Genomic DNA, 13,283 nt, shown 5'->3' with positions numbered 1-13,283 from the left:
AATGAAGTGACTTCACAATGTAGGAACTGGTCATACCATTGACATTTTTTCTTGCGGAAGTCACAAAATAGTTTCCGAGGTAGACCACGTTGAGCCTTAGTGTTTTTTAGTGGAGCAACAAAGACGCGATATATTGTATTAGGATAGGATGTGTCAAATAAAACTTTGGTATCCAATGCGTATCCAACCATTTTTCAACTTAAATGTCCGAAAATAAATTGAACAATTCTGCAAAGTATCCAGAGCAAACTCACCCGACCCCTTCCACATCAAGAAATTAATGAAAAGAGCAACTAAAACGTCCAGATTCACCATATTCTTGACTCCAGAAAGCAGAGTTACACAGGTACAGTCGTTTTTGTTTAAGTTATTGTTTCGTAAATCCAAGTCCTGGCAACATACGCGTTCCCATGCTGACGGCATTTCTTCACAATGTCCGCACCCGCACCAGTCTAAGCCTTCACTGCCCACGTTGTCCACCACACTGTCACTTTTTGTTCTTCCAAAGTAGATGCAGTTTGAACATTATTTCGCTCTGGTTCACTGTATTCCAGGAACAAAAAATATGGTTATATTCCAGCAAAACAATCCATTGCTCCAGCGAGGCGTATTCCAATGTGGCGGCTCAGTAACTACAGGCGCTGTGACATCATTTCCACAATTACTTCCACCTCATAATGGCGTTATGCAGCATCTCTCAGAAATTGGACTTTTCGTCGAAATTCCTGTTTTACTCGGCACATTGCGTAAAATATTTTGTGCGTGTTTGGATAAAACATTTTTATATAATCGATGAAGTCAGTATTTATTACTGGGCTTAATTGCACTTGAAGAACGACGCTATTCTTGATCTTGATCTTGATTTATGATCTGTCCAATTCTCCAAAAATCCCAACTCGTAATTTTGTAGAACCCTTCACACAATTATATGCAAAAATGGACCACTCTAACTCATCCCATTGGAATAAACATAGGGATAATACCCCTGGCGCTCACCTGGTAGAATAAACAGTACACTGCACTGACTCGAGGTATTTTAAACCAATTTCAATGCTTGCTCGAAGACAGGGCAGCATGTAGAATCATACTAACATCATGATAGGACTTTAAACAAAAAAACACTTATTTTGGGGGGGGCAACCCCCCCCCCCCCCTGCCCACCTCGTATACCTCCTCAGACCCCAATTTTTCCAATGCCTTGAACAAACATTGGTACATCACGGTTGATGAAGATTGTGGTGAAGTTTCATCAAAATTGTATGTGTAGGTTTAGAGACAAAGGCAAATACCTATTTTGGGTGGCAAGCCCCCCCCCCCCCCCCCCCCATAGACCACCTTAGACCCCGATTTTGTAAATGCCAGGAACAAACTTTGGTACAACGTGGGTGATTACGGTTGTGGTCAAGTTTCATCAGAATTGCATGCGTAGTTTCTGGGAAGAAAGCAAATACCTATTTTGGGGGGTCAAACCTGGATCCACTTTGACCCCCCCTCCCCCCTCCCCCGTGAATCCCCAAAGGGGCCGATTATTTTAATGCCGTGAACAAACTTCGGTACATCACGGGTGATGAAGGTTGTGGTCGTTTCATCGAAATAGTGTGTGTAGTTTCAGAGGAAAAAGCAAATTCCTATTTTGGGGGGGTCAAACCTGGATCCACTTTGACCCCGGTAGACCCCCTTAGACCCGGATTTTTTTTGTAATGCCGTAAAAAAAAATTAGTCACAACACAACAAATATCATTTCTGCCAAATTTGGTCGCAATCCCATCAGCGGTTTCGGAGAAGAAGTTTCAAGTGATTTATGGTCTGACGGACGGACGACGCGCCATCGCATAAGCTCCCCTGAACTTCGTTCCAGGTGAGCTAATAATTAAATGAATGATTTTTCATACTTCCAGGCAAATTTATTTCGTGACTATTGAAAAATGCATTTGGCACAACATATCCAAGTTATTCCGAGTAAGGCTACACAAATGTGTTAGCACTTTTTTTGGATGGTAACCCCATTTTTTGAATGTGCCAGACATTTCACAAGCCTTTGGTTATGTGGCCTGACAAAAACCCGAGGGTACCACCTTAATGGCGCTCGTTCCGCACAGGTTATCATCCTTGTCCTGCAGGGTTTCGGGTTTAGATGCGACCAGCCGTTAGCCCTCAGAGGTAGCTTTGCACCTTGGCTTTTCAGACAGGTACTTTGCTAATTTTCTACCTCACGTGTTCCTCTTGTACTTATTTGAGATGCTGTCAGGACATCAATGCATCTGTAGGGTAAAACTAACCTGTCTCATGCCAGTCCAAACCCAACTCACTCTCCTTGTTAGTGGGTGTACGATCCAATGCTTTGTAAACTCTGTGACACGATATCCAATCACGTTTAACACATGTGATATCAGCATCTGTACATTCTTGTTTGCAAGGTAATATCAAAAACACCTCATCCTCTTTGCACATCTTTTCAGTGCTGTCAAGCTTGCAAAAATGCTATCGCACCCGATGGCCAGCACGTCTCTTTTGGCAACTTCAGCTGGCACGCATCTCCTTCATGCTTCCGCTGCTCCGGTTGTCGACGCTCGTTGTGCGGAGAACGTTTCTTGCCTCACCAGGACATGCTCTTCTGCTCTGTCGCTTGTAAGAAACTTTTAGTGTCCTAAAGAGGCCGATGTGGAGCTTGTACTGATGCCATCAAAATGTTATCCATGGCTTTGATGACTATAGTTTGCTCACTTCCTTTTATCGTGAATTTTCTACTCACCCATTGGCATTATAGCTCGCCATTTTCTGCCAAAGTAGGTTAAGATGCATATTGAGTCACATACTGTAGTAACTTTTGATCAAAAATAAAAAAAATTTGAAATATATTAATTCTGAATTTTTGCACTTTTACTGCTGCACAACAATGTGCCAGTTCACAAGGCCAGAGTTACACAAGCTGTGATTTGCCAGAGTGGGTTCGAACAGTTGAATCGACCACCCCGCAGCCTGGACTTTGCTCCCGGTGACTATTATTTGTTTCACAATCTAAATTCCGAGCTGAAATGTCAACTGTGGTAAGCCAATGATGCCTTGAAGTCCACAGTTGACAAGTGATGAAAGGAGCAGTTGGAAGATTTTTTACCCTCAGGGCATTGCTAGTTTGAAGAACAAATGGGCCAACTGCGTTGTTGTTGTTGTTGTTGTTTAGCCCCGGACAGTTCTCTCGAACAAGCCCTCGGCACAGAGACAGCCGATCAATCTCCCAGGAGAGAGACTCAGATATCCCCTCATCCAGGATGGTGTACCCCTGCCTTCACCAGAGAGAGAGAGAGAGAGAGAGAGAGAGAGAGAGAGAGAGAGAGAGAGAGAGAGAGAGAGAGAGAGAGAGAGAGAGAGAGAGAGAGAGAGAGAGAGAGAGAGAGAGAGAAAGAGAAAGAGAAAGAGAAAGAGAAAGAGAAAGAGAAAGAGAAAAAGAGAAAAAGAGAGAAAGAGAGAAAGAGAGAAAGAGTCAAGAGGGAAAGGGCCAGTCCATGGAAACCAATCGGCACTCTGACCGTGACCGCTGCGCTGACGAATCTGAGCAGCAGGGAAGATTGGGGAATATTTGGCTGCCGACTTACATTGGGGGGTAGAACCACCACGAAGAGGCATCCCTGGTAGTTGTGGCTAACTAGGCCTCCCCGGTCTTTAAAACAGCTGTTCACCACCATCTCTTATCTTTCCCCATCCAAAACTTTGATCTTTTCTACCCCCACTAATTCACCCCAGTTCCACCTTGTTTGAAATTCCAACTTCTTTCCTGGAAGTCCTGGCAGTGTCCATATGTTTTATACCTCCCCCCCCCCCCCCCTCCAAAGCCCTCTCCCTCCCACAGATCTCTCGATGTCCCTGCTCTCAGATGTTGTGTTTGTGTTCCTCCCCCTCTCGCCCCATCTTGTCTACCGCTCCCCATGTTATATGTTTTATGTGTCGGTTTGTCTTTCTGTGTGATTAATGTTAGCTCTTTCACAAGCCTCGATCTTGTATACAAAAAAAAAAAAAAAAAAAAAAAAACTTGAGATAAAGGGTGATTAAATGGATAAAAAATTTTTTGAAAGGTTACCTTGTTTCAATATACACCTGGATTACAAAACATTTTTGAAGTCACTCATACATGCCCTTCAACGTGTCTCCCCTTACTCCTATCTCCTTCCAAATGTCTGTCTGGATTCCCAACTCCTCCAACCCTTTCCATGTATCAACCATTCTATCTTACTCTCCTTCCTACCTTCTGCCATCCTTCTGTTCCATTTTCTTAAGATAATTTTGTGACTACAGAATCCCCTCCTCCCCTCAACCGTCACGCATAGGTAATAAATAGATGGCCCACTGCTATGAAGTGCAAAAGAACCAAAGGTCTGCGAGCACGACGCTACACTATCCGGGAAAAGAACAGCTGTGTCAGCAGGCAATAACATGTACCTATGAATAGACATATCCTGAAGTTGAAGAGAGCCAAAAGGTATTTTAAAATCTTGTAGTGAAATGATTTATAAATGAATTTTTGAGACAATAATGAAAGTTTGGCAAAAGTTAGAAAACTTTTCACGCATGTCTTGGGGTAGTTCATATGTTGCCTTTTCCGACACTGTTCCCTTGCCTTCCCCGCTTGCAATTGGCATTTTTTAAATAATATGCATTCCGAATGAGCATCAAAGCCGAATTCCCAATTTATAAATAGCAGGACCAGGAGAGTGCTGGCTGATCGTGTTGCACGTGCTGCTCTCCCCTTGTGCCAACGTGCACTGTGTTCGGAAAAGTTCTCAAGACTAGTCTCGCAGCACCGAGTCGTGTGAAGGAGCTGTTACTATAGGGACACATTTATTTCACCGTATTGCAAGCTCTTACCGTGCTCGACTCACCCACTCCGCGAACAGTAGCGACTTGGTGGAGCAACGTCACAGCTAGAATCAGAAACTCCACTTCAACATGTCGAACGAGCGGCTCATAGGAACCGAGGTGAGTCTGAAAGATTACCTGTTGTTAAAAGACTGGTGTTCGTTTAAGATGTTGGAGTTTGAGCCCCTGCCGTGTCGTTGAAACAACACCAGATGGGTTCTCAGGCTGTCATCCTTCCAAGGTCGGCAAAATGAGTGCCAGGTTACTGGAAACGGCCGCACTTCCAGAAAATGATGCACTCGGCAGTCCCAGGCTGCATCTGAAATGACATTTACCTGTAGTTGCGACGCGCTTAAAATTGGGGGACCAGTCGCACTTTTTCTCCCGAAAACATTTGGTTATATTTGATGTGGGCTTGTGTTGCAAGTCGAGGACATAGCTTGCTTACATTCACTATGGATGTTAGAATATTCAGAACTGTAAGCTAATGTCATCACCAAAGGCAATATTTACATACGAGTTAGCTGGAATTTTACGTATATTTACATACGAGAATTCTAGTTGATACTTGTGAAAATGCTGTCTCTACTTGCATCAAGCAATCAGCTTTGGAGCCAAGAACTTGACCCTCCTAATGTAACGGCATGACCAATAATTTAGTGAGTACGTTCTCACAAGTGTGATCGATTACTTCGACCAAGGCCTTGGCGTTTTCACTTTCAAGGGTGGGAGAGAGGTTTGTCAATGTGTTATGTAATCCATTGCAAAATAACTATTGTCATGTGCCTGCCCTCCGGTGAACACCGCAAGGCGACACGGATGACCAAACGAGCTTTAACTCTGAGGCGTTTAATTCAATGGCGGACCTTCGTTATACGCCTGGGTAGCAAGTGGGGGAGAAGACGTGAGCGCTTACCTCCACGGGTCCACCCGATGTCTTCGACCCTGCAATAATTGACTCAAACCCGACACCGAATTACAATGTACAAAAATACCGGCTTTATTAAAGAAAACGCCGGTCACAAAGAATGCACAATAAAACTAAATTCCTAATTGGAGCGCCCCCAAACAGACTCAAATACAGACAATGGGGAAAATAACTGAAAAATAAATGTGTGATTTGTGGCACTTAGCTCTAATCGGCAATTGAACCTCGTCAGGAATCATCCCGGGCCCTGCATCCTTGCGCGTGAAAACCGCAGGCTGCACTCCGGGTGGACGCAAACGAGGCCTCCCCGCGTGGTCCGCTCATTCCTGGCTTTGTGCACGAAGTGAACAGGCCTTGACACGCAGAGCGCTCTTCCAGCCGCTTGTCCTCACGATTTCATTCACCAAAGCCAGACGATGCGAGCCAGCCACGAGAAGACAAAGAGGAGTGATGTTGGGACACGACCGTTCGTCGTCAAAGCCAGGACTCGAGAGGACGAACAAGAGGGGAGTGGAAATCAAGAGGAGAGAATGAAGCCAAGAGCGCAAAATGTCGGGGAGATGACCGCTCGCCACCAAATCCAGAACATGCGAGGAAATCAAGGGAAAGATAAAATTGTGGTGTCTCAAGGAATGCCCTTCACTCAAGAGAAAATGTCGGCCAGAGCGCTCCTCTATAGTCAAGGCTCTGACGTCATCCTACGACGTCTCCACAAATCACATAGTCCCTTCTTACCAGTCTTTTGCGCCAATCAATCCCGGACCAATCACTGCTCTTCGAGGCGTGGTCTCATGGACATTTTGTGCCTGTGTGCTCACCATGTCGATGTTATCTGCGGTCGTGCTCAATGACCTGTTTCCAGTTGGTTTTTATTTAATGTCCTATACAGTCACTTGAAAAAGTAAGTACACCCCATGTAAAGTTTTGACTTTTTCAACATATTTCAACATACAGCTATTTGATCTTCATTTCAACAATATTGACAGATAAAGGTGATATAATATAACAAATATCATGGAACATTTACATTTTGTAGTCCATTGTATAACTTAAATAAACATGAATGCAAATTTCGCATGTGGAAAAGGTAAGTACACCCTCAGCTCTAATAGGTGGTATTGCCCGCTTTGGCAGAAACAACCTCAAGTAGGCGTTTCTTATAACTGTCTACCAGTCTCTGACATCGACTGGGAGGAATTTTTGCCCACTCCTCCATGCAGAATTATTTCAGCTGTGCGATATTTGAGAGGTTTCTTGCCTGCACAGCTCATTTCAAATGCCCCCACAACATCTCGATGGGATTTAGATCCGGGCTTTGACTTGGCCATTCCAGAACCCTCCATTTCTTTCTTTTCAGCCATTCCTTGGTGGATTTACTGGTATGTTTCGGGTCATTGTCATGTTGCAAGGTCCACCTTCGGTTGAGCTTCAACACTCCGACAGATGGCCTCACATTATCCTCAAGCACCCTCTGGTACAATGAAGAATTCATAGTGGATTCTATGATGGTGAGTTGCCCAGGCCAAAATGCATCAAAGCTGCCCCAAACCATAATATTTCCACCACCATGCTTTACAGTTGGTATCAGGTTCTTGTGGTCTAATGCTGTCTTTGGTTTTCGCCAAACATGTCTTCTGGTACTGTGGCCAAATAGCTCTACCTTTGACTCATCTGTCCAGAGCACATTGTTACAGAAGTGCTGGTCTTTGCCGAGGTGTTCATTGGCAAACTTTAGTCTTGCCCTGATGTTCTTTCTGGACAGCAAAGGTTTCCTCCTGGCACACCTCCCATGTAGATCAAATTTGTGCAGCCTCTTTCTAATGGTACACTCGTGCACTTTGACATCAACAGTGGCAAGAGCTACCTGTGGGTCACGTGATGACATTCTGGGGTTCTTGGAGACTTCTTTCAGCATTTTGCGGTCTGCTCTCGGGCTGACCTTGCTGAGGCGGTCTGGCCTGAACAAGTTGGCAGTTGTTTGGAATCTTCTCCACTTGTAGATGATCTTCCGTACAGTTGAATGATTGATTTCAAATTGTTTGGAGATCTTTTTAAATCCCTTCCCAGACTCATAGGCATCTATAGAAAGGCCTTCGAGAGCTATTTTGATCTAGGCATGGTGATGCCGCACACTTCAACAACAAAGAGCAAACCAAACTAAATGTCTGAGGTTTAAATAAGACAGGTTCCTCCAAAATCCTCTCTAACGATGTTCTAATCATTTGCACCTGAGCTGGTGCACCTGATTCTAATTTTAGGTATTTGAAGTTGTGATAAATGTAGGGGTGTGCTTACTTTTTCCACATGCGAAATTTGCATTTATGTTTATTTAAATTATACAATGGACTACAAAATGTAAATGTTTCATGATACTTGTTATATTATATCACCTTTATCTATCAATATTGTTGAAATGAAGATCAAATAGCTGTATGTTGAAATATGTTGAAAATGTCAAAACTTTACATGGGGTGTACTTACTTTTTCACATGACTGTATATATAGGCGATTTCTTACAATGTGTGCGCTGCTGGTGTCATAAGGAACAGAGGAAAAATAACAGAGGCCATTCCGTACAGGGGATTAATTACCCATAATCCCTCGCTAATTAACATACCCCACCCTTCATGATGGGAATGAAGACACGCTCTTCCACGACATGCGGTCTACCCAAATTTCCTACTTATTACATGGGGTTTCTTCTTCACCTTGACTATGTAATTCTGCCTGGACAAAGATATTGCCTACCCCCCACAAACGTAACACTATGATTCAGATTCTTAAAATATTCTTGTGAAAAACATGGCCGATCCAGAGATTAAAAATAAATTCCCCTATGCGCCATTGGTGTGAATCAACCAATCGCACAATGACACGTGTGATTGTTCAAAATATAAAATGCAATGCTGATAAGTGATGCTTTATAAATGACTTGTTCAAAAAATGTTTTGTGGGGGCTCCATTTGTCTGGTAATAGACAGAAGAGACAAAAACAGATTGCGACAGCAATCGGGGATGCCTCTCCGAGGTGGTTGTACCTCCCCCCCCACCCTCCCCAAAGCCCAGCGTCAGGAGCCAATTCTTCCCTGCTGCCTGGATTCGTCAGGGCAGAGCAGTCGGTCACAGTGCCGATCCTTCCCCATGGACCGGCCCTCTCTTTCTCTATTTCTCTCTAACTCTCTTGTGGCCCTGACTTTGTGAAGGCGGGGGTACACCATCCTGGATGTGGAAGAACTTTAGGGTTGCTCCTGGGAGATCGGTTGGCTGTCTCCGTGTCACGGGATTGTTGCGAGAGAACTGTCCGGGGCTATACAACAACAACAACAACAACAACAACAACAACAACATCATCACATCAAGATGTTGTGTAATTCACATCAAGATTCACTTGCAAGGAACTGCAAGTCGTGGGATTTGCTCCAGCCACATCCTTTTTTGCAAACTACTTCTCTCTACTGGAAACAGGTTAATTTTAAGGAGTGCAAGGATAAAAGGGATGCAAATCTGTTAACCTACGAATAGCCTCACCAAAGGGACAGACCAGAGACTATTGTGGTGTGCGTGCGCCCGCCCGCCTGATCGGCTTTAATATAGCACCGGGTAAAATTGTTTGCAGAGCCAAATAACCCGACGAGGCTCTGGATTTTATTATTGTGTTTACAAAGTCGAGGCTCATGGAAGAGATAGAACAATGAAGAAGTGAGTAAACAGCAGGGTGGAGGGACACTTGGAGGAGGAAAATGTGAGAGCAAGGGGGAAGGAGAACACAGGGAGTGAACAAGCTGGATACATGCTCACAGACCAATAAGGGGGTTGAAAGAAGAGGAAGGGAAAAGCGGGGATGGAACAAAGAATAGAAACGTGGGTAGAGAGTGGGGGGGGGGGGGGGGGGACATAATCTCAAATAGTTACTCCATTTCCCCGAATTAGATTGCCCACCCTCCTCTCAGTCATCATATGAGCTACACATTTGGAAAATTCCTCCACAAATTGAAATTCCCCACTTGCACAAACAGTTGACGGGAAGTTAAGCAGTGGATAAAGGAATCTACTTTATACTTGCATCCCATCGTTTTTGTACAAAAGGCAAAGGTCCCAGTAGAGTTGATAATAATAAACTAGAAAGTAAAATTTGGCACTCATTTGTCAATGGATATATATATATATATATACCTCCACTTGCATTAGATGTCAATCCACTATTAAGTTTGATCTCTATTAAAGGTCACATGAAAAATTAAAGGTCCCTTGAGAAAGAGAAAGAGAAAAAAAACAGATAAATAGAAGAGAGACAACATCATATTTATTACTTCTAACTCGACTTATGGTCTGCAAAATTATTTTGAAAGGGTGCATGACCTTTGACCTCTTCAATCTAAAAATTGAGTTCCAGTCCATAAATGTGCCAAGTATGCTTGAAATGTCTTGACTGTTATTGCAGTAACACTGATTTTCAATTAAAGGACACGACCTATGGCCTTGAACCTTTTGAACCCAAAATGTAATTCGAGCATCTTCGTGTTATGCCAAGTTTGGTCAGATTCCTTTCAGAGGTTCACATGTTATCACAGTAACAAGAGGAAAGAGCAATCAGAGACTGCAGACCAGCGCTGGGACGTGTTTGTGTGGTGTATTTTGTGGGTTGTTTGTTAGCTGCTCTGTATGGTTTTTTTTTTTTTTTTTTTTTTTTTTGTATACAAGATCGAGGCTCGTGAAAGAGCTAACATTAATCACACAAAAAGACAAACCGACACACAAAACACAAAAAACAAGGGGAGCGGCAGACAAGATGGGGAGAGAGGGGGAAGGACACAAACACAACATTTGAGAGCAGGGACATCGGGAGGACTTGGGGGGAGGTGGGAGAGGAATAAAACATATGAACACTGCAAGGACTCTGGGGTGAATTACCGGGGGTAGAAAAGATCAAGGTTTTCGATGGGGGAAGATAAGAGATGGTGGTGAACAGCTGTTTTAAAGACCTGGAGGGAGGAGTGGGATTGAAGGGAGTGGGGGAGTTTGTTCCAGAGGTGGGAGAAAAGGGGAATGAAAGAGTGAAGGTGAGCAGAGAGCCTAGACTTTGGCAGTTTAACCATAAGAGGGATGCAGGCAGATCTTGTGCGACCTGAAGGAATATTGGGGGGACGGAGCACAGAGAGAGCTGGGGGAGCAAGGCCGGAGATGAGTCGGTAGAAGACAGAAAGACCACCAACCTGCCTGCGGTGAGTGAGTGAAAGGCCCTCGGAGTTGACTACATCGCAGGAGATTCCAATGATTCTGAAAGCTTTCGCCTCAACAGCGTGAAGCCGAGCAAGGTGTGAGGCAGGAGCACCAGCCCAGAGGGGGGAACAGTATTCCATTGAGCTGCGGATGAAAGCCTTGTATGTGGTGAGGAGCTCAGGTGTGCCAAGGAAGGACTTCGCACGACGGAGGATGCCCAGTCGGCGACTGGCTTTGGAGGCCAGCTTGGAAATGTGGTTTTCCCAAGAAAGATCATGGCAGATAGTGAGACCCAAAAGCTTGAGCGACAACTTCTTGGAGAGGATTGTTGAGAAAGTAGATGGGAGGGTTGTCCAGTCGGTCCTTTCGGAGAGACATTGTAAGAGTGTGAGATTTGTCAGGATTGAAAGACATGTTCCACTTGTTTGACCAGTCTGTGATTTTGTCCAGGTCTGCAGAGAGTGAGGAGGCTGCAGATTGCCGATCTGAGGGATGAGGAATGGAGCGGCAGATAGTGGAGTCATCAGCAAAGAGATAGAGAGGATTGTCCAGAGAGTCGGAGAGATCATTGATGAAGACCAGAAATAGCACAGAGCCCAGAACACTACCTTGGGGAACTCCAGCCAGAACAGGCAGGGGGAGATGAGAGAAATCCATTCAGGGCCACACGTTGCCTACGACCAGAGAGGAAATCCGCAAGCCATGAGTGGAGATTTCCCTGAATACCATAGGAGGTGAGTTTGGTGAGCAGAGCTGGGTGCCAGACCGTATCGAAGGCACGTGATATGTCAAGTGAGACAGCTCTGATTTCCTGTTTGGCATTGAGGACCTCCATCCATTGTTGAGACAGCAGAAGCAACATGTCCAGAGTAGAATGACCTGGTCTGAATCCAAATTGATGATCAGAGATCAAGCCATTGGAGAAGAGGAAGGATTTGATATCCGAAGCAATGATAGAATTCCATGACTTTGCTGATAATTGGGAGCAGGCTGATTGGTCTGTAGTTTCAAGGATCTGTTTTTGCACCTTTTTTGTGTAAAGCGGTAATGTTTGCTGATTTCCAAGATGCTGGCAGATGACCTTGAGCAAAACAGAGGGTGAAAAGAACAGAGAGAGGGTGAGATAGAGCGGCAGAGCAGGATTTTAGGACCCGAGGGCTGATGCCATCTGGTCCAGTTGCAGAATCAGAGTCGAGGTTTGATAAAAACTTCTCCACCTTGTCAGGAGAGAAGGACACAGAGTCCAGGAGCAGTTGGGTTCGACTGGGAAAGGTGGGAACAGAGAGAGATGGGTTTGGGACACAAGATTTTGAGGCAAACACAGAGTTGAGGCATTCGGCTTTGTCACGTGCGGTGTCAACTGTGTAGCCATTTGAGGTAAGGGAGGGGATGGAGGGGGAACAAACACCAGAAACAGATTTGACCAGACGCCACCAGGATTTGGAGGAAGGAGACAGGTTTGAGAGTTCAATCTTGAGTGTGGAGAGATAGTGCTTCCTGGCACTCCTGAGGGTAGAAACACACTTGTTTCGAGCTTGGTGGAAGGAACGGAAATTGCCTTCAGTTGGATTTGCCTTCCAAGACGCAAAGGCAAGTTGTTTCAGGGCAACTGCCTCACCACAAGATTCAGTGTGCCATGGACGGGAGGAAGGGTAAGACAACTGAAGACGAGATGGGATAAATCTGTGCATGAGAGAGAGCAGTTTGCTTTGGAAGAATTCCCAGGAGGAATTGATGTCGGAGGCATTAGAGATGGGAGACCAGTCCAGTTGATTGATGGCTGCTTGCAGACCGTGCCAGTCGGCCTGAGTGAAATTCCAGACTCGTCGGCGCTGAGGAGGCTCTCTGAGAATGGCCAGTGAGATGTCCACTTTAACAAGCACATGATCAGAAGAACCGATTGGAGCAGAAGAAGAGCAGCAGACATTTGCAGGGAAGTTAGTCATAACCAAGTCCAGAAGAGAAGATACTCCATTGACTGAGATCCGGGTCGGGAAATTGACAGATTGTGTCAGTCCCAATGAGTCGCAGAAGTCCTTTGCTGAGGTGCCATGGCTGGTGAGAGATGATCCCACACCCAGCCAGCTGGCATGATGACAGTTGAAGTCGCCACATATGAGGAAGAGAGAGTTTGGATGAGTTGATAGAAGTTGGTCCATGTTGTCCGACAGAGAAAAGTAAATGGAGTCATCACTGTTTGGAGGACGGTACAGAACACATATGAACAAAAGGTGGGAGCGGAGAGGAAGCCGCAGCCAGAGGTACTCCTGTGGGTGGGGTGGAG

General features: G+C 45.0%; 2 protein-coding genes across 5 annotated transcripts in view; both read left to right on the top strand.

The window, feature by feature from the left end:
- The window catches only part of LOC137419107 (testin), a 65,440-nt gene extending 62,578 nt beyond the window's left edge, over positions 1–2,862 (top strand). The window contains exon 7 of the mRNA XM_078769912.1: positions 2,460–2,862. Coding sequence (XP_078626038.1) covers positions 2,460–2,651 — 192 coding nt within the window. The 3' untranslated portion in view covers positions 2,652–2,862. The remainder of the gene's footprint in view (positions 1–2,459) is intronic.
- Positions 2,863–4,532: 1,670 nt separating this feature from the next.
- The window catches only part of LOC137413529 (caveolin-3-like), a 47,424-nt gene continuing 38,673 nt past the window's right edge, over positions 4,533–13,283 (top strand). The window contains exon 1 of one of the 4 annotated variants that reach the window (XM_078769929.1): positions 4,533–4,971. Coding sequence is in view for 2 of the 4 variants with exons in the window: in XM_078769928.1 (XP_078626054.1) it covers positions 9,140–9,244 (105 nt within the window). In the remaining 2 variants the exon portion in view is untranslated. Of the gene's footprint in view, positions 4,972–8,729; positions 9,245–13,283 lie in introns of those variants that run through there. The other 3 variants (XM_068098954.2, XM_078769928.1, XM_078769930.1) reach the window with 3 other exon arrangements.

This window comes from Myxine glutinosa, chromosome 1 (assembly GCF_964187855.1).
Source record: "Myxine glutinosa chromosome 1, kmMyxGlut1.1, whole genome shotgun sequence".
Lineage (NCBI taxonomy): Eukaryota > Metazoa > Chordata > Myxini > Myxiniformes > Myxinidae > Myxine > Myxine glutinosa.
The sequence above is the reverse complement of the archived record's forward strand: the minus strand, read 5'-3'. Positions and strand labels throughout refer to the sequence as shown.